The 20,579-nt window shown below is 49.4% G+C and overlaps 1 protein-coding gene across 1 annotated transcript in view; it reads right to left on the bottom strand.

Annotated features, from left to right (window-relative positions):
- Positions 1–307: 307 nt before the first annotated feature.
- The window catches only part of LOC123374034, a 47,925-nt gene continuing 27,653 nt past the window's right edge, over positions 308–20,579 (bottom strand). The window contains exons 11-20 of the mRNA XM_045023431.1: positions 19,587–19,997; positions 17,796–17,899; positions 14,388–14,542; positions 12,937–13,105; positions 10,156–10,279; positions 9,486–9,601; positions 7,728–7,942; positions 6,591–6,699; positions 5,157–5,360; positions 308–2,713 (exon numbers count right to left, since the gene is read on the bottom strand). Coding sequence (XP_044879366.1) covers positions 2,629–2,713; positions 5,157–5,360; positions 6,591–6,699; positions 7,728–7,942; positions 9,486–9,601; positions 10,156–10,279; positions 12,937–13,105; positions 14,388–14,542; positions 17,796–17,899; positions 19,587–19,997 — 1,692 coding nt within the window. The 3' untranslated portion in view covers positions 308–2,628. The remainder of the gene's footprint in view (positions 2,714–5,156; positions 5,361–6,590; positions 6,700–7,727; positions 7,943–9,485; positions 9,602–10,155; positions 10,280–12,936; positions 13,106–14,387; positions 14,543–17,795; positions 17,900–19,586; positions 19,998–20,579) is intronic.

The raw sequence follows: 20,579 nt of genomic DNA, 5'->3' as shown, positions 1-20,579 counted from the left end.
TGCCACTGACTTTCCATCCATAACCTCGGTCATGTTGCTCTGTGCCTTACTTTGTTATTCTGTAACACGGGTACAATAATATTCACCTAATTTCCATGAGAGTGTGAGGCTTGGTTAAGCAATATGCAAAAAGCCCTTTGAGAGCACAGAGAAGAGCAGAGTATGATTGTATGGGATGGCTGTGTTCTCTCCAGCACCCCAGAGACTGAGCATGTAACTGGAACCAGCATCTGTACTTGAACCTTGAGCCTAGCTTCCAAAGAAATGCAGAACCCTGCCTTCAAGAAGAACACTGCCAAGTGCAACAGAAACTGTTTATTTGCGACAGCATTTCACATAGGTATTTTCTTTGTACAGTAAATAGATGCTTTTGCCCCAGTTCTAGGTGGAGTTTAAACCCTACATGGATCGGGATGAGCCACATTTTGATCCTGTTAACTGGATTTTTTTAACATGAAAATGTGCATTTTATTAACACACAGCATGGGGACAAGGAGACAGATTCTCAAATCCAACCAAGGCAGTTGAGTTAGGGTCTGTCTGTGCTGCAGTCAGAGGCTGCAATTGCAACTGGAGCAGACATACCCCAGCTCGTTTTAATCTTGCTAGCTTGGCTCCCAGAACAGTCAAGCTGCAGCAGCACATGCTTCAGCATGGGCTAGACCTGTGGCTAATGACCCAGGGTTCCAGACAGGCTTGTACAGCCTGTGCTGAAGTATTGCTCTGGTACCTGAGCTAGCAAGAGTAAAGCCAGCTCAGGTATGACTGCTCAAGCTGTAGTCACCCCTTCAGTCTTGATTTATACTGGCATAATTGAGTGGTCTGGTGGTTAAAACTAGGCATCAGGATTCTTGGGTTCCATTCCCAGCTCTGTGAGGGGAGTCGGGTCTCGTGGTTAAGGGAGTAGGGGCTGAGAATCAGGACTCCTGGGTTTGGTTACCAGTTCTGGAAGGAATGGAGTCTAATGGGTCAGAGCAGCAGGAATGAGGGTCAGGACTTCTGAGCTCTGTTCCCAGCTCTGGCTGGAGAGTAGTGTCTAATGGTTAGAGCAGATGGGGCTCGGAGTCAGGACTCCCAGGTTCCATTCCCAGCTCTGGAATGGGAGGGGAGGTTAGCGTGTGTATGTGTTTGGCGGGGGGGGGGGGGGTTGGGAGTCAGGACTCCTGACTCTGAGGGAAGTGAAATGTAGTGGGCTAGAGCAGGGGAAGCTGAGAATCAGGACTCCTGGGTTCCCTTTTCAGTTTTCAAAACTGAACAAAGGAAATATCCTTTCTGACATGACAGTGTTAGACTGTGGAACTCACTGATACCGGATGACATCGAGGCCACAACTTAGCAAGATACAAAGGGGAGACTGGACATCTCTATGGGTAACAGGAATATCAGTAATAAAACAAAGTTTTAGAAGGCATATAAACCTCATGCTTTGGGCCTTAAGCCAATCTGTGACTAGTGGAGCTGTGAGAAATTTTTCAACCAAAACTGTTTTGGGATGAAAAATGCAGATTTGGTGACACTACAATAGTTCATGATTTCATGTTGGTTTTGCTGAATTGTTTGTTTCAGGGGGAAAAATCCTGAAAGTCTAAATGTTTTGATCTTTCGATTTGAAACAACTTCGTTTAGAAATTTCCTTTAATTGTTTTTATACAAAATACTAAAGTTTAAAAGCAATTCGCAATCAAAGCAAAATATTTAGTTTGAAACAAATTTTTTACTCTTCTTGATTTGCTGAAAATTTTGAACAATTTCATTTTCAGCCAAAATGTTTTTTCCCTTGATTTTTCCAAATTGCGAGTGAGCTGAAAAATCCATGTTTTGCCCAACTTTAATGACTATTCAAGATCAGGATGAGACTTAATGTTGGGGAGATTATTTCATATCTGCCCACTGCAGATTTCTCACACCTTCCTATAAGGCATCTATTGCTGACCACTGTCAGAGAGACTACATGGACCTTGGCTGTGATCAGTCCAGCAGTTCCTATATTCTGCCACCATTTCTGTACATATTCTTACAGAATTCCCTTAAGAATTGCCACCATGTGACTGTCCTGCAGTACTGGGTCAATCCTCAACTACGTGGATTAACACTTGCTGAGGATCTGGCCCAAAAATATTTGCTGAGCTGTTGGGTACCATATGTTGGATCCCAGCAGAGTGCAACACCAGGTTTTGAACTACATGGAGGAGCTATATAGAGTAATTGAGTCGTGTCCCCCACCTTACACACCAGCAGGTCCCATGGTATAAATTCCTGCTGTGATTTGGAGGTCAACATGCTTTTTGAAGAGGTTGATTCCCTGCATTAAGTGCAAAATTCAACCCCTATGGATTTGTCACTGATGCCTGCATATTACTTCTGCTATGATTAAAACAGTAAAAGAGATAGGGTGGAGTCTTCAAAAGTGCCTAAGCCCCCACTTTCAAAAGTGATTGGGAGCCACACTTTCAAAGGTACTTAGGTTCCAAGAGATTCAGATAAGTGCCCAGTGGGATTTTCAGAAGTGCTCAGGTAGATGAGGCATGGGAGTGGCTAAGTCACTGGTGAAAATGGAACATAGGCTCCTAAGGCACTTTTGAAAATTTTACCCGTAGACCCTACCACAGTTACTCATTTTTTCTTTCCTTAACTGGCTTCCTTGGCTGGGTCTGGCATGGTGGGTTGCAGAAGGATCTTCATTTGTTGTTCATCATCTCTCAGATGCCTGGATCTCAATGAAAAAGAATATCAGTAAATATTAACATTTATACAAGCATCAAGAGACATACTTGGCTTAAAACATGCTTGGAGCTAATGGGGCCAGATCCCACCTGGTGTAAATCAGCCATAGCTACACTGGAATCAATTGGATCAGACTATCTATCAATCTATCTATCCAAATGATTGGAGGATAGCTAATGTGACGCCAATTTTTAAAAAGGGCTCCAGAGGTGACCCTGGCAACTACAGGCTGATAAGCCTCACTTCAGTACTGGACAAATTGGTTAAAACTATCGTAAAGAACAAAATTGTCAGACACATAGATGAACATAATTTGTTGGGAAATAGTCAGCATGGTTTTTGTAAAGGGAAATCATGCCTCACCAATCTACTAGAATTCTTTGAGGGGTCAACAAGCATGGGGACAAAGGAGATCCAATGGATATAGTGTATTTAGATTTTCAGAAAGCCTTTGACAAGATTCCTTGCCACAGGCTCTTAAGCAAAATGAGCAGTCATGGGATAAGAGTTTAGCTTCTCTTATGGATTGGTTAAAAGATCGGGGAAAAAATGGTTAGGAATAAATGGTCAGTTTTCAGAATGGAGAGAGGTAAATAGTGGTGTCCCCCAGGAGTCTGTTCTAGGACTAGTCCTATTTAACATATTCATAAGTGATCTGGAAAAAGGGGTAAACAGTGAGGGGGCAAAATTTGCAGATGATACAAAGCTACTCAAGATAGTTAAGTCCCAGGCAGACTGCGAAGAGCTACAAAAGGATCTCACAAAACTGGGTGACTGGGCAACAAAATGGCAGATGAAATTTAATGTTGACAAGTGCAAAGTAATGCACATTGGAAAACATAATCCTAACTATACATATACAATGATGGGGTCTAAATCAGTTCTTACCACTCAAGAAAGTGATCTTGGAGTCATTGTGGATAGTTCTCTGAAATCATCCACTCAATGTACAGTGGCAGTCAAAAAAGCAAACAGAATGTTGGGAATCATCAAGAAAGGGATAGATAATAAGACAGAAAATATCATATTGCCTGTATATAAATCCATGGTATGCCCACACAATGAATACTGTGCCCAGATGCGGTCGCCCCATCTCAAAAAAGATATATTGGAATTCGAAAAAGTTCAGAAAAGGGCAACAAAAATGATTAGGGGTATAGAACGGCTTCTGTATGAGGAGAGATTAATAAGACTGGGACTTTTCAGCTTGGAAAAGAGGCGACTAAGGGGGAATATGATAGAGGTCTATAAAATCATGAGTGGTATAGAGAAAATAAATAATTCCTTATTTACTCTCTCATAATACAAGAACAAAGGGCCACCAAATGAAATTAATAGGTAGCAGGTTTAAAACAAACACAAGAAAGTATTTTTTTCACACAACACACTGTCAACCTGTGGAACTCCTTGCCAGAGGATGTTGTGAAGGCCAATACTATAACAGGGTTCAAAAGGGAGCTAGATAGATTCATGGAAGATCTGCCCATCCTGGCTAATAGCCATTGATGGACCTGAATGGTATCCCTAGCCTCCGTTTGCCAGAAGCTGGGATTGGGTGACAGGGCATGGATCACTTGATAACCTGTCTGGTCATTCCCTTTGGGGCACCTGCCATTGTCCACTGTCAGAGGACAGGATACTGGGCTTCATGGATGTTTGGTCTGACCCAGTATGGCCGTTCTTATCTATCTATCATGACAGGGTCAGGCCAGATGGGTACAAGAGAGTGGTCGAAGGTAGATACATTAGCTCCAGGTTAAGCAGGTCCCTTTTCCCTGGGTAAGATAACAGGGACTATTCCAGAATACTCAGGAACTTTCTAGAATTAATTAAGGCAGGCAGGTTAATTAGGACACCTGTAGCCAATTGGGAAGTTACTAGAATTAATTAAGGCTAATCAGGACACCTTGTATAAAAAGGCTCTCACTCCAGTTAGTGGTGTGTGCGTAAGGAGCTGGGAGTGAGAGGGTGTGCTGCTGGAGGACTGAGGAGCACAAGCGTTAACAGACATCAGGAGGAAGGTCCTGTGGTGAGGACAAAGAAGGTGTTGGGAGGAGGCCCTGGGGAAGTAGCCCAGGGAATTGTAGCTGTTGTGCAGCTATTCCAGAAGGCACTCTAGACAGCTGCAATCCACAGGGCCCTGGGCTGGAACCAGGGTTAGAGGGCGGGGCCTGGTTCTCCCCAAAACCTCCCAACTCCTGATCCAACCCAGGAAGATCTCTGAGACTAGCAAAATCCGCCAATAAGCACAGGACCCACCAAAGTAGAGGAGGAACTTTATCACACTATCTAATCATGCATATCATTTCTTGTTTGTGCACTTGTGCTCTCTCTCTCGCTCTCTCTCTCTCAGTGGACCCATGTCTATATCACAAAGCCCCCACATAGAGCGTCATGGCTACTGTTCCTGCCTCCCAATAGATTCTACTAACCGTGTCTCCACCTCCTCTATGGTCTCAGGCAGTGGCACGTTGAGCGTCTCGGGCAGGAAGGTCGCTGCAATGCCGGAGATGATTGGGGCAGCTCCATAAATGATCAGTGGCAGGAAGGGAATGTATTCCTCCAACATCTTTACCAATGGGGCAGTGATGCTGCCCAGGCGCGCCATGGTGTTGCTCAAACCCATGCCGGTCTGCCTGTGAATTTGAAATCATAACAAACAGAGCTATTAGCATAAGCCACAGTGATGAGAAAAATCTGGGCTAAGGAGCTCACAGGCAATAAGCCAAGCAGTACCTCTCAGCCAAGCCCTGTGGACTAGTAGAGTGACTAGGGAGTCAGGACACCTGGGTTCTTTTCCTTGCTCTGCCACTGACCCACTGCGTAACCTTGGGCAAGTCACTTCCTCCCTTCATTCATCTCTTTCTCCTCGCACCTCAGTCTGTCTTGTCTATTATGATTGTGAAGAACAGCGACTGCTGTCACTATGTATCTGGGCAGCACCTGGCACAATGGGGCGCTAATCTCAATTTGGGTCTGTGCAGTGCTTCATATAATGGAGGCCCTGATCTCACTCAGGACCTGTGGAGTGCCTAGTACAATGGGAACCTGATCTCAATCAGAGTCTGTGCAGCAGTTGGCACCATGGGGCCCTGGTGTGGTCTTTAGGTGCTAACTTAACAAATGGGAACTTTCCTGGGGGCAGGTTACCACAAGTGCAGGGTTTCTTGCAGCTGAGACAGAGCTAGCTAGATCTTTGATCCGATGTGGCAATTCCTAGTTCCTAGAAGGGCAATTTTGGGTGGTTAGACTGAGATGCTTCAGAGGGTCCTCACTTTTCAGATGGCACATCCTCAGCAATTGCAGAGAATCAAGCCCAGTTGCAGTGTCCTAACGTGGGCATACCCCAAGGTGCCCAAAATCACTAGTAGAGCTGGTCGGAAAATTGTTTTCCTGTCCCATGATAAATTTTGAGATTTCAAACATTTTTCCCATTCTCAGTCAGGACGAACTACTGAAATTTCAAAAAATTTTGTGAATTCAACAGTATAAAAAAATCTTGGTTTGGGTCCATCACATCATTTCATTTTGATTTCGACCATTATGAATTTGTACAAGAAAGGGTGGTTGTTTTTTAATGCACATTCCAAAACACAGTTGTTTCCAACCAGAAAAACTAAAATTTTTCATTTTGGAAATGCAATTTCCAACCTTCCCCTGCCCCCTCCCCCCCATTTTTTCTAACCAACCCTTTCCCATGAAAAGCTTTGGCTTTGGTGAAATAGCTTTTTCTGTCAGAAAAGTACATTTTGATGACAAATTCCTGCCCAGATCTAATCACTAGTCACTTGGCTCTGGTCTCTTGCTGTTCCATGGGGCTGCATGTGTAGTTTGAGCTGCACCCTCTGAGTTTTTTTTCTACCTACCTAATCACTGTGGGATACAGCTCACTCGTGTAGAGGTAGACACAGTTAAAGGAGGCAGCAAGACAGCCTTTTCCAAAGACAGCCAGAATGGTGCGCAAGGTCTTCAGATCTTGGGAGAAACACACAATGGAGGAGGGTTAAGCACGTGGAAAAAGGCTGAAATGCTCAAGAAGGGTCAGGGGCTGATGGGGCCAGATCCCCAGCTGGTGTAAATCAGCATAGCTGCACTGGAATCAGTGAAGCCAGATCCCCAGTTGGTACAAATTGGCTGTAACTCCATTGGAGTCAATGGAGCCAAATCCCCAGCTGCTCCATTAAGGCAAAAGGGGCAAGAAATCAATGAAGCTAGGCTAATTGACAGCAGCTGAGGATCTGTGCCTCAGTTTGCCATCCAGAATCAATCCTAGATTATTAGGGTTGGAAGGGACCTCAGGAGATCATCTTGTCCATCCCCCTGCTCAAAGCAGGACCAATCCCCAACTAAGTCCCCAAATGCCCCCCTCAGGGATTGAGCTCACAACCCTGAGTTTAGTAGGCCAATGCTCAAACCACTGAGCTATCCCTCCTCCTAGAAATAAGAGTGATAGTCCTTTCTGTGTTGTCTATTTAGATTGTGAGCTCTTTGGGGCAGGGCCTGCCTCTCCCTTTAGGTCTGTGCAGTGCTCGGCACAATGGGGCCCTGATGTCATCTGGGGTCTGTACAGCATCTCGCCCAATGATCAAATACTAATAACCATCTACCCAGCTTTGTTTGTGAAACTGTGTCTGTCACCCCTCCCAGACAGCGGCTCATCCAATTCGCAACCATCTTGCAACAGGCCAGCCTGGATCAGGCTGAAAATGTCTCTCAGGTTGCTTCACGGGGAAGTGCCATGGCAACTGGTGTCGTAAACACGTGTCAGCTGCTTCAATCCTTGGCAGCAGCAGGTGGTTCTGTACCCTGCAGTACCTCAGCCACAGAACACAGATGTGACATATCGGTGGGCTTGAGCCCCCTTAGCCCCTATGGACCAGCTCTCCTGGATCTTCTCCCTCCCCTGCAGCTGACCATATTAACCAGGCTTTGGACCTTTAGTATGACAAAGGCTTGAACACTTCCGTATCGAACCCTGAAAATCCAGGACACCAAGTAACCACCTTGTGGGACAAAGATGTTGGCTAGGATAGAGAGTCCAGCCAGGATGAGGGCCAAGGCCTGTGTGAACCGGCGCCCGATGAAGCTGATTGTGAGGACCGAGATGAACTTCGCTGGGAAATCGACAGCTCCAAAGACCAGCTGGATCAAGAAGATATTGACACCGAAATTCTGCAGGTCCATGGCCAACCCATAATAGGCAAAGCTGGTGGAGAACCTGGGATGAAGCAGACAGGTATTGATGCATAGAGAGTCCTTATCATTGAGTTTATTTGTTACAAGCATGTTCCCTTTCAGCAATGGGCCCTGGAAATGTGTTTAGTGGTTGGAGTCAGGACCCCTGGGTTCTCTTCACTGCTTTGGGTGGCAGTGTAGTCTAGTGGGTAGCAGGGGCGGCTCTATGTTTTTTACTGCCCCAAGCACGGCAGTCACGCGGCCTTTGGTGGCACACCTGCGGGTGGTCCGCTGGTCACGCAGATTCGGGGGTGGCTCTGTGGGTGATCTGCCAGTTCTGCACCTTTGGCATGCCTGCTGCTGAATTGCCGCCAAAGCCGCGTGACCAGTGGACCTCCCTCAGGCAAGCCGCCGAAGGCTGCCTGACTGCCGCCCTCACAGCGACCGGCACGCCGCCCCCTCCAGCTTGCTGCCCCAGGCACGCGCTTGCTGCACTGGTGCCTGGAGCCACCTCTGGTGGGTAAACTGCACTGTGTTCTGTTCATGGCGGTGGGAAGGGATTAGGGTCTAGTGAGTTAGACTGGGGAGCAGCTGGGAGCCAGGACTCCTGGGTTCTATTTCCAGCCTTGGAAGAAGAGTGGGGCCTAATGGGGGGGGCTTTGCTCTGTTGTTAACTCTCAGAGAGGAATGGGGTCCAATAGCTGGAACAAGACACACTAGGCACCAAGGATTCCTGGGTTCTTTTCCCCGCTCTGCACATGGAATGTGTCCTAGTAATAGGAATAGGTGACTATAGGAGCCAGTAAAAGCAGCAAAGGGTCCTGTGGCACCTTATAGACTAACAGACGTTTTGGAACATGAGCTTTCATGGGTGAATACCCACTTCATCAGACGCATGAGACTCCTGCGTCCTATTCCTGCTTCTGGGTAGAAGTGCCTCCTGATGGTTTTCTCTACATGCTGTCTCCCAGGTGGGATTTACCGAAGTCTAGCTATAACATGCTGAATTGTGATCTAGTGGGATATTCAATCAAGGTGAAATTGACTGTCATGCCAATTGAAATTGGCTGTCACTGACATGCCATGGGATGAAGTGGAGCATCAGTGGGGCTTAGTAGAGCTGAGCAAAATGTTTCATCTAAAACCTTTTTCAGCACAAAATGCAGACTCCACGACATCAAAATGCTTAGGGAATTCATGTCCCTTTTGCTCAATTGTTTCAGATAAAAAAAAAAAGCCCCACAAAACCAAACCAAAACAAAATCTAAATGTTTTCAGTTTTAGTTCAAAATGAATGTTTGTCTCAAACATTTCTTTAATTTTATTTTAAAAAAAATCTTAAACTATTTGAAATCGAAACAAAATGTTTTTTCAACTTTTTGATTAGTCAGAAATTAAGAAAAAAAATGGTTTTCTGTTCAACCCAAAATGATTTTTTTACTGATTTTTTCAGAATTGCCTGCAGGTCAGAAAATCCATTATTTGCCCCATTCCTCAGCAAATTGTCGTGCCTGGTTTCCTTGCTGCAGGCTGCTTCATATCATAGTCTCAGCTTCCTCTTTTTGCGAGCACAAGAGCCGACTAACCATACAAAGCAGAGGCAGAAGGAGATCCGGCGTACGACAGGGGTCCGCACCAGGTCGATGAAGGTATAGCTGCTCTTTGCAGAGGCTATTTCTTTCTGCATGTTGGATCTCAAGACCTGGGGAGAGAAGAGAGTTCTGGGTAACAGCATGGGGCCTCCATGGTGGGAAAGGCCTGGAAACAGAGGAGGGGAATGGGAGGGAATGAGATTCTGGATCATCCAGTGGTGCCAAAATTCTTGTCTCAGAGCAGGCCTCAGTGCAGACCAAATAATGTGTATGTGTAGGAAGAGAGGGATGGATGGATAGAGAGGTGTGTGTGGGGATGAAAGATCGATGGAGATGAATAGAGATATGTGTATGAGTATATGTTTATAAAGAGATGGATGCATAGATGGCTGGATAGGTGGTTATATATGTCCGGCTATAGGTAGAAAGATTGATAGAAGATACCTTGTAGGTATGGGAATCCAGTTGTGTCAGAAAGAAGTCAGACCATGGTGAGAATACCATTGCTCAGGGAACACTAAAGCCAGTTGCGCCACTGGTGTACATGTGCAGAGTCCCCATGACATGAGTGCAACCATGCTGATTTATATCTGCTTGTCTCGTGTTCCTATATCGGCCACTGGAGTTGGTGGGAGCTCTCAGCCTCTCTGAGATCCAGGCTTACCTCTGTGTTGAGTTTGTCTCCTTCTTCCTTCTTTCTGTTTATCCTGGCCACTCTCTGGAGCTGCTTCACTGCCTCGTTGTGTCTGCCGGCTATCACCAGCCAGCGGGCGGACTCCGCAAACCACCTGGGAAGCAGAAGATATGAAAACACACCTGCACAGAACACGCGCATTGCTCTTGTTGAACTGGGATCAGCCCCACTGGAGCACGGTGCTGTGCTTCTACACTAGGGGCAGTGCCCAAAGCCAGTGCAGGACACAAGCAGTGGCAGAGGCAGCAGGGAGCATGTTGTGGAATAGCCTCAGTGGAACCTGCATTCTCTGCTTTAACTCCCCCCTCTGCTATCTGCAGCCCCCTAGTGACAGGCAGGTGTTACTGCAACCTGAAGCGCCATTCCTGCCAGGAGACTGCCCAGTGGCAGCAGGTGGTATTGCACCTTGCCATGCATCAGGAAGGAAGGATGGTGATTGGGTGATAGCCAAGCCCTGGTTTCAATTCCCTGCTCCCCTGCAGACTTCCTGTGCGACCATTGCAGGTCACTTAGTCTGTCTCTGTGTCTGAATCCCCTCATCTGTTCAATAGGATAATAGCACTGCTCTCCCTCAGAAGGGTGTTGTGGTTACAGCTGGTCGGCACTTTTCTGCTGAAATATTTTTCCATTGAAGAATGCAGGTTTGTCCAAACTGAAACTGTTTGCAGGGAAAGGTCGGGTTCAATGAATCTCTTGATTTAAAAAAAAAATTCAAAATGTGACCTTTGTCAAAATTAAAAGTTTCAACAATTTTGTTTCACAATTTTTGATCACTTACGCTAAAAAAAGGGTAAAAAATAAACAAGCTCCAGATCAAAAAGAAAAATTTCAAAATTATCAAAAAGCAACATTTCAGCTGACCCAACTGGAATATTTTTTCAGATTATCAATTTACAAAAGTTTTCCTGGTTTTGACTTTTGGCCAGATTCGGGATGGGAAAATTTTTCAAAGTCTCAAAGACTCTCATGTTTTTTGCTAGCCAGCTCTAGCTGTGAGAATAAATATATTAAACATTGTGGTGTGCCTAGATACTATGGTGGTGAGTGCCAGATAAATACCCATGATAGGTCAGTTCCTCATATTACCTAGCAGTGACATTAGGGGTAGAGTAGAGCCCTCTTTGGTTTCACTGGAAATTTTTCACAATATTTAATTTTTTTTTTCAACAAAACAAAAGTTTTCATTTTGTTTCCATTTTGGGGTTGGTTTGTTTTTTATTTCCTCTCTTTTATTTCCTTTTGCTTTCATTTTTCCACTGGAAAATGGGGGAAAGTGGAAAAACATGGCTCTAAAACATTGAAATGAAAACGTTTGTTGTGTCAAAAAATTAACAAATTTAGAAAGAAATGGTTATTTTTCAGCAAACCTTCCGCCCCCCCCCCCCAATCCTGAAAACTAAAATAAAATGTTTCCTTCCATGGAAAATTTTTGAAGGAAACAGATTTTTTCGGGGGGGAGTAAGCCATTTTTCATGGAAAACAAATTTAAGACGTCAAATCTTCAACTCTCTCTATTCATACGTTATCCTCTAAGTCTTGCCATTTCCCTGGTTTGCTGAAACAATTCCAGGTATGAAACTCCACCGCTTTCATAGTTTTGTTCACTGTTTGTATTACCGTAATGCCCTGAAGGCCCAGTCATGGGGCAGAACCCCATTCTCTCACGTGCTGAACAAAAAGACAGTCGCTGCCCCAAACAGCTTATAATCTAAGGACAAGACAAGCAACAACAGGTGGATACAGACAGGGGAACACAAGGAAACAGTGAGACAGTATTGGTCAGCATGATAGGCAATGGTCTCTGCACATCAGCAACCTAACCGTGGTCAGGTTTTTTTGTAAGCCACACAGCAAAGGAGAGTTTGAAGGAGGACAATGAGGTACCTTTGCTGATGTTTACAGGGGAACTCCTCCCAGGTATGAGGGGCAGCATGATAGAATGCACAAAGGTGCTTGTTTGAAAATTTAGCAAGCGGGCAAACAGGGCCGCCCAGAGGCGGGGCGGGAGGGGGCGGGCAAGTGGGGCAATTTGCCCCAGGCCCTGCAGGGGCCCCCACGAGAGTTTTCAGGGGCTCCCATGAGAATTTTTGGCAGGTCTTTGGCAGCAGGTCCTTCAGTGCTGTCGAACACACCTGGATTGAGTGAAGGACCCGCTGCTGAAGACCTGGAGCTTCTTCCGCTCTGGGTCTTCAGCGGCAGTTTGACAGCGGGTCCTTCACTCACTCCGGGACCCGCCACCGAAGTGCCCCGAAGACCCGGAGCGGAAGGACTGCCGCCACTGAAGACACCAGGTCCCCTGAATCCTATGGGCGGCCCTGGCGGGCAACGGAGGCAGGCATCATGGGCCAGTCGGAGTTGGGAGTCGGCATTGTGCTAGTGAATGACAGATGGGATAGGTGTGGTGCAGTAGGGCGTGGACGGCTTTGAAAGTGAAGATGAGTAGTTTATGTATGATGTGATGAAGAACGGGGAGCCAGTGGAGGGCTGCAAAGAGCGAGGTGACATGGACAAAGCAATGAGACAGGGAAATGATCTTTGCATGAGTGTTTTGAATGGATGTAAGTGGAGCAAGATTGCATTTGCCAAGACCGGAGAAGAGGATGTTGCAGTAATCGAGACGCAAGATTATAAGAACTAGGATAGGAGATTTGTTTATTCTACTTGCTTAAAGTTTGTCTCATTCCTGCATCCAGTGAGAAAAGCAGGATGGAAGGGGAATGGATCAGAAAGGATAAGGGTGAGCTAACCTACCAGGAGTAGATGAAGTAGATGAAATAGGGCAAAGACACCACAAGCTGCAGCCAGCGCCAGTTGGGGATGGCGTAAGCCATCCCAGCCAGAATGAACTGCCCGATTGTGTAGCAGTATCCATACATGGTGCCCACAATGGCCCGTGTGCGGGTCGGTGTCCATTCCACAGCTGGGGAGAGACACACACAAAGGGGAAATGATCTCTCTGTCCTTGGACTGATGGCCTCCAGTGGTGAGAACAAGCACAAGCAGAGGCAGCAGAAACATGTACAAACAGCCTTCCCCTGGCTCTTTGAGGCTGAGATGAAATAGCTCCCCAGAATCCGCATTCCCTGATCCATGCCGCCTTCCCTGCTAGTTGCATCCCACCTAGTGGTAGTAGGTGGTACTGCACCCTGCTAGAGGCGCTCCATTCCCCCTCCCCCGGCAGCAGCCAGTACTGTGCCCTGCAGCAACTCCAGCCCCCTGCTGGCAGCAAGCTGTACTGTACCCTGCAGGGCTACAGCAGCACCAGTCTCCCAGTGGCAGCAGGCAGTACTGCCCTCTGCAGGGTTGCAAACACTCCAGAAGACCCCCCCAGTGGCAGCAGGCAGTACTGCCCTCTGCAGGGTTGCAAACACTCCAGAAGACCCCCCCCAGCGGCAGCAGGCTGTACTGTACCCTGCAGGGTTGCAGCAGCTCCAACACCCCGCAATGGCACACTTATGCACCCTGAAGTACATCAGCCACAATACACAGCTATTATGTAATTGAATAAGCTGAGTCCCATTAGCCTCTGATACCCAACTGCCCCTGGGTCCTTCAGTTCCTAGAGGACCTGTATATGTTGTATAGTGCAAGGGACTTTCTAGTAATGAGGAGGGCATTCTGTAGCTCCTGGCTGATGCACATGGCCTGTGCCTGATCTGTAGAAGACGTATTGTGGAATCTCTGTTCTGTTGTGAATCATCACCATCTGATGACGGCACTCCACTCTGAATAACTTCCATTCCATTCTTGGGGACCTGCATGCTATTGGAAGCTGCCTTGTTTTGTGGCATCTCCTGTGCTCTGGCACTGCAGAAGCACACGGAGGTGGGATTGTTCCAGAGCACTCAGTTCTCGTTTAGGTACTAAATTTTCAGAAGAGGACAGGGCCAGATTTCGAGGTGCAAAATACCTCCTAAATAACGTGCTCAGGTCTTTGTCAGCTGTGGCAATCAGTGTCCCAAAGAGGGCTGCTGAGTGCTTTGGTAAATCCAGGTTGGAATGGGAACTAGGACTTTTGGAAAATCTAGCTCCCAATTTTTGGTGCTGAGACCTTGGACATCCCACCCATGCTGTGTGTGCTTCTGGTCTCTCTGTGCTCCCACCACAGAGTAATTTACCAGCAGCAGGAACAAGGCAGTTCCGTCCATCCCCAGTAACCAGCTCATCTTGTGTCTGGGATGGCAGGCGCCGGACACACTTACACAGAGAGACACCGTTCATCACAATGCCCGAGAAGGCCATTCCAGTCAGGAAACGGAAGATGCAGTAGGCAGTGAAGCTGGGCGAGAAGGCAGTGCAGGTGCCCGTGACAGCCATCTGCAAGTAGCACCAGATCAAGACAGACCTGCGGCCAAACCTGAGCCAAAAAGAACCAAGAGAACAGGTGAGGGAAACCCAGGATACTGAGGCAAGTGTGTTCAGAGTAGGAGTTAAACCTGGTGCAAGGAACAATTGGTGCCATTGACTGGCATGGCTTCCTGGCTTGGGGAATGGGCTAAGAGGGCAGGAGGCCCCAGTTCTAAAACCAGCTCTGTGGCACATGACAAAAGGTTATTGATGAAAATACTTCATGTCACCTGTGCTATAGCTGCTAATGATGAGGCCTGCAGGCAGGGTTGGCTCCAGGCACCAGCGAAGGAAGCAGATGCTTGGGGCGGCCAATGGAAAGGGGTGGCATGTCCGAGTCTTCGGCGGCAATTCGGTGACGGGTCCCTCAGTCCCTCTCTTCCTCTTTGAGCTGCCGCTGAAGTGCCACTGAAGAGGAAGAGAGGGAGCGAAGGACTCGCCACCGAATTGCTGCCGAAGAATGAAGCGGCGCGATTGAGCTGCCACTGAAGTGCCACCGATCGGCATTATCTTTTTTTTTTTTTTTTCCTGCTTTACCGCTTGGGGCGGCCAAAAAGCTGGAGCCAGCCCTGCCTGCAGCGCTGGATTAAGGCAATCTAGGGCCTTGGCAGTAAGGTTATCCCCGGCTGATATTTGACTGTTAGAAAAATATGCAATCTTCATTTAAAAATCTCCAGGGCTGGAGAATCCACCACAGCCCTTGGGCCGTTGTTCCAATGGTTAATTCCTTTTGCTGTTAGAAATTTGCACCTTATTTCCAGTCAGAATTTGTCTAGCTTCAATTTCCAGCCACTGGGTCTTGTTAGACCTTTGTCTGCTAGATGGAAAAGCCCAGTGATGAGCTGCCAAAATATTAACAACAGGTTCCCTCCTCCTCCTCACCCCACGAAGGGGTCGTGGCCGCCCCCGCCCCGGGACTCCTGCCCCATCCAACCTCCCATGTTCTTTGACGCCCCCCTGGGACCCCTGCCCCATCCTTCCCCCTTCCCTGACCACCCCCTGCCGCCCCATCCAACCCCTCCTCTCATTCCTGATTGCCCCCCAGGACCCCTGCCCCATCCAACCACCCCTTCTCCCTGTCCCCTGACTGCCCCTGGAATCCCTGCCCCTGACTGCCCCCCGCCACCCCATCCAACCCCTGCTCCTTCCTGACTGCCCCCCCCAGGACCCTTGCCCCCATTCAATCCTCCTGTTCCCTGCCCTCTGACCGTCCCACCCCTATCCACCCCCCCACGGTCCCCCAAACTCCCCTGCCCTCTTCCAACATCCCCTCCCTGCTCCCTGCCCCCTTACTGTGCTGCCTGGAGCCGCGGGGGCCGGGCCCAGCACCGGTGCCGCGGGGCCGGATACGGACCGGGCCCAGCACCGGCGCCGCGGGGGCTGGGCCCAGCACCGGTGCCAGCGCTGCGGAGCCCGAGCCGGGCTGTGACCAGCCAGGCCAGTGCCGCAACTGCCGGGCTGGGCGCAGCACCGGCGCTGCAGGGGCCGGGGCCGGCTGGGCTGGCGCCGCGGGGGCCGGGACCAGCACCGGCACTGCGGGGCCCGAGCCGGTCTGGAGCCGCAACCGTGGGGGCCGGGATGGAACCGTGGGGGCCGGGACCAGTACCAGCGCTGTGGGGGCTGGGCTGGAGCCGCGGGGCCGAAGCTGGGGGTGCTCGGTGGGGGCCGGCACGGGGCGGGCTAGGGGCGCTCGGCCGGGACCAGGAGCCGGGCCGGAGGGAGCCACGGGGCCGGAGCCAGGGGCACTCGGCTGGGGCCGGGACCGGGCTGGGGCTGGGGGTGCTCGGCCGGGGGGTGCCGGGCTGGAGGGAGCCGCTCTCCGGGACCAGGAGCTGTGCTGGAGGGAGCCACTGAGCCAGCTGCACCTCCCCTCCCCCAGCTTACCTGCCTGCCTGCTGCTTGGTCAGGCTTCCCACGAACATCTGATTCGCGGGAAGCAGGGGAGGGGGAGGAGAAGGGGGTGGAGCATTCAGGAGAGGAGGGGGAAATGAGCTTGGGCCGGAGCTTTTGTTAAATAAAGGAAGCCTTTATAGAACCAGTTGTCCTGTTCTAAAAGGCCTGCTAAATTTAACAACCGGTTCCTGTGAACCGGCTCAAGCTCACCACTGGAAAAGCCTCTTATCAGATTGCTGCTCCCCACGTAGGTACCTATATAGAGAGCCCCATGTTTTTTGCAAATGTGAAATAATATGAAATAAAGCTAAAAGCTCACGCTGCAGTGGCAGCTCCTGTTCTGTGAAGCTCGGCCTGGCTCCCTACTCTGAACGGGGCGGGGGGGGCACCTAGACAAACCTGAACAGCTCTGCGACCCCGTGTGCCAGGCCACAACACCCGGAGTCGAGACCCAGGCCCAGCCACACCACACAGGACCCCAGGAGCCGCTTCTGCGGGATGAGTGCAGGGCAGGCTCCGGGGTGCAAGACTCACCTCCCCCAGAGCCTTCCGACCCCTGGTGGTAGGACTCAGCCAGAGCCGCCCAGAGGATTCAGGGGTCCTGGCGTCTTCGGCGGCGGTGGTCCTTCCGCTCCGGGCACTTCGGCGGCGGGTCCTGGAGTGAGTGAAGGACCCACCGCCGAACTTCCGCCGAAGACCCGGAGTGGAAGGAGCCCCCGCGCCGAATTGCCACCAAAGACCCGGAGCAAAAGGAGCTCCAGGTCTTCGGCAGCGAGTCCTTCACTCGATCCGGGTGTGTTTGGCGGCACTGAAGGACCTGCCGCTGAAGACCCGCTGAAAACTGTCATGGGGGCCCCTGAAAACTCTCGTGGGGCCCCTGCGGGGCCTGGGGCAAATTGCCCCACTTGCCCCCCCCTCTGGGTGGCCCTGGATTCAGCCCCTTTCCAGGGCCTCCCAACCCCCAGAGGCAAGAACCGATCCCTGTGCATGGATAACATTAACAAAACAAAAAAAACAAGAAATTCCCCCCAAAATAAAATAAACAATTATTAAACGAATTCAAGGGGCTCCACTTACAGACTGTGATCAAGTCACCCCTTAACCTTTGCTTTATAGCTCGAGCTCCTGGAGTCCCTCACTGTAAAGCACGTTTTCCAAGCCTTTAATCATTCTCGTGGGTCTTCTCTGACCCCTCTCCAGCCTACCAACATCCCTCTGGAATTTTGGACACTGGAACTGAACATAGGATTCCAGTAGCAGTCACACCAGTGCCAAATACAGAGGTACCATAACTTCCTCTCCACCTGCTCGAGATTCCTGATTCCCCCAGGAATTAGCTTTGCTCGGCTTCATAACGACATTGCTCTCACCTGTCTGACAGACCTCCAAAGAGGATGCCTCCTGCCAGGATCCCAGCCATGTAGATGGACTGAGCCATCTGCTTCAGCTGCCGGGAGTCACACACCAGGTCCCACTGTAAGGGAGAGAGAAAATGAAGCTGGGCTCCAGGAGGAAGACTGGCTTGTGGTCAAGGCCCCAGACTGGGGCTGAGATTTTCAGAGCCATTAATGGCATTTAGACAGCCAGTTCCCCTAGCAATCATTACAATTAATTTTAATTTGTTAATTACAAGTCCAAAGCTACCTACATTTAATGGGAAATGTGATCTGCAGGGCATCACAGCCTTAATCTCTCTGAGTCTCAATGTCCATCATCTGTAAAATGAGGGAGGATCATCCTGGTCTCTAGCTTTGTCCCTGTGCAGCACCCAGCACAGTTGGGCCCCAATCTCAGTTGGGGTCCACAGAGCACCCAGCACAGTCTCAGTTGGGGTCTGTGCAGTGCCCAGTGCAATGGGGCCCTGATTGGAGGTGGGGTCAATGCAGTATCCGGCACAAGGGTTCCCCAGTCTGAGTTGGGCTCTGTGCAGTGCCAGGCACAACAGGGCTCCACTCTCAGCTTGGGTCTGTGTAGCATCTGGCACGGTGAGTCTCTGAACTCAGCTAGGGTCTCTGCAGTGCCTGGCAGAATGGGTCCTTTAGATGTTAATGTAGGATCAAATATAATGATCCCACGTGAGGTGGATGGTTTTGAATGGAGTGAGCATTCAAGAGACTGGGACCGCTACTCCTAGCTCTGACACTGACTTGCTGTGACCTTGGACAAGTCATGCTGCCTTGCTGTGCCTCAGTTTCCCCCAGTTGTGAGATGGGATAGTAAAGTTTAGTCACTATTGTAAAGCCCTTTGAGATCTAGGGGAGAGCAGGGCTAGCTCTTAGCATCATTCATGGTTCCTTTAATGTGGATTAGTGGATTATGTCCAGTTTAATTGGGAGGAAGCTGACTGCAAAATGGACGGGGGAATTCCCACCGCAACCACTGCAACCACAGCTTCCTCCTACTCATACACTGAAGGAATCAAGACTCTGTGAAGCGTAAAGGCCATGTCCTGCTTTCCTTTACAGCTGTGTAATGGCAGCCACTTGAAGCTGCATGGATTGAAGTCGCCTTGGGGGCCAGAATGTAACTGAGAACAGCACATGGCCCTGGATGAAATTCTGCACTGTCTTAGGCTGAATCAGGGCCGCCTGGAGTGGTGGGGGGGGGAGTGGGGCAATTTGCTCCGGGCCCCACAGGGGACCTGTGAGCCCTGGCCTGGCGGCGGTCCAGGTCTTCAGCGGCATTTCAGCGGCAGGGGGCCCTTCAGTCGCTCCGGGTCTTGGGCGGCATTTCGGCAGTGGGGGGCCCTTCAGTGCTGCCAAAGACACGGAGCGACTGAAGGGCCCCCCGCTGCTGAAATGCCGCCGAAGACCCGGACCGCCACCGGGTGAGTACAAGCGCCGCGGCTCCCCCGCTTTGTCCCAGGCCCCCTGAATCCTCTGGGCGACCCTGGGCTGAAACCAAGCCGATGTCAATAGACATGCAGGGGCTGTAGGTTGGTGCAAATTTTAAGATCCGATACTAGGAAGAGGAGGATTGATAGATAGATAGATACTCTGACCCTCTCTGCCCATAGGACAGTGAAATTTGCGTGCAAAAATCTATGAAAAGACATGATTCCAACAAAAATATTTTCACCTCATCCACCCCAACTTCCACCCCATGGTTTCAGTATCCCTTTCCCAGCCGGTTACCCGCACTGCAGCAGGTCTTGCTCTCACCTCTGTAATGATGGTGCTGGTGAAAATGCTCTTGTCGTACACCCACCCGTCAGCGCAGGGTTCAGTCTCCAGCTCGGTCAGGTTTGTGACAGTGGCGTTGGAGTCTAGGAGCTGCCACTGCATAGTGACAAAGCGGTGACACTTCTCTGGCTGCAGCTTGCTGTCCATGGGGATGGAGACCCTGAGGAGGTCCTTGGCAGCGAGCTTTCCAGTGAGGTTGGTGTAAGGAGTGTTGTTGATGTTGATATGGACATGGCAGTGGTGCTCAGAGGTGGCAGCAGTGAAGTTCTGCAGGAGGTTATGGCTGGCCATCATGAAAACTGGAAGAGCCAGTAAGATAACATAGATGATTTGGAAGCGACCCATCCCCCCAACGTGGTCTAAGAGCTCGGCAAAACTCATGGTGCCGGGTTGGAAGATTCAGCAGTAACCGTCTGGGTTAAGCAAAAACGATGGGGCTCGAATAACCGACGTTACCTGAAATAGGTCGATTACTTGTAAAAATTAAACGTTGTGCGATCAAAATATCTACACAGAAAGACGTTAATTTGAATCCTGCTTGTATTCCACTTCACAACTTCAAAGACACCCATAAAGCACAGCACTTAGAAAAAGTCAGCTGTTCGCAAATAGTGTCCAGAGATTCTTGAGGGTGTAGTTTCCAAACAAGAGGCGTTGAGTTATATTCTCCCTAAATAACTGAGTATGCTACCACGTTGCTTCTCCTTTGTTGCAAAAATTCCATGCAACCATTCCTAGTTTCCTGTCAGCTGCGGGAAAACTCCACACACCTTTTCTATGACTTGTTGACGCATAAGGGAATGGTTTTGCCAAGCTTAATGCCACATTGATCCTTGCATTTTACCCTCTGGAAAAGCAGGTGGGGGTTTATATATCCCTCAGAAGGTTATGTAAGGCCTTAAGCAAGTCACTTGGTTACAATTTTACTTTGTTTTGCATGGATTAAGTCCAAAAAAGAGAGAGTCTGAAAGC

This window comes from Mauremys mutica, chromosome 7, assembly GCF_020497125.1.
Source record: "Mauremys mutica isolate MM-2020 ecotype Southern chromosome 7, ASM2049712v1, whole genome shotgun sequence".
In the NCBI taxonomy this organism is placed as follows: domain Eukaryota; kingdom Metazoa; phylum Chordata; order Testudines; family Geoemydidae; genus Mauremys; species Mauremys mutica.
The sequence above is the reverse complement of the archived record's forward strand: the minus strand, read 5'-3'. Positions and strand labels throughout refer to the sequence as shown.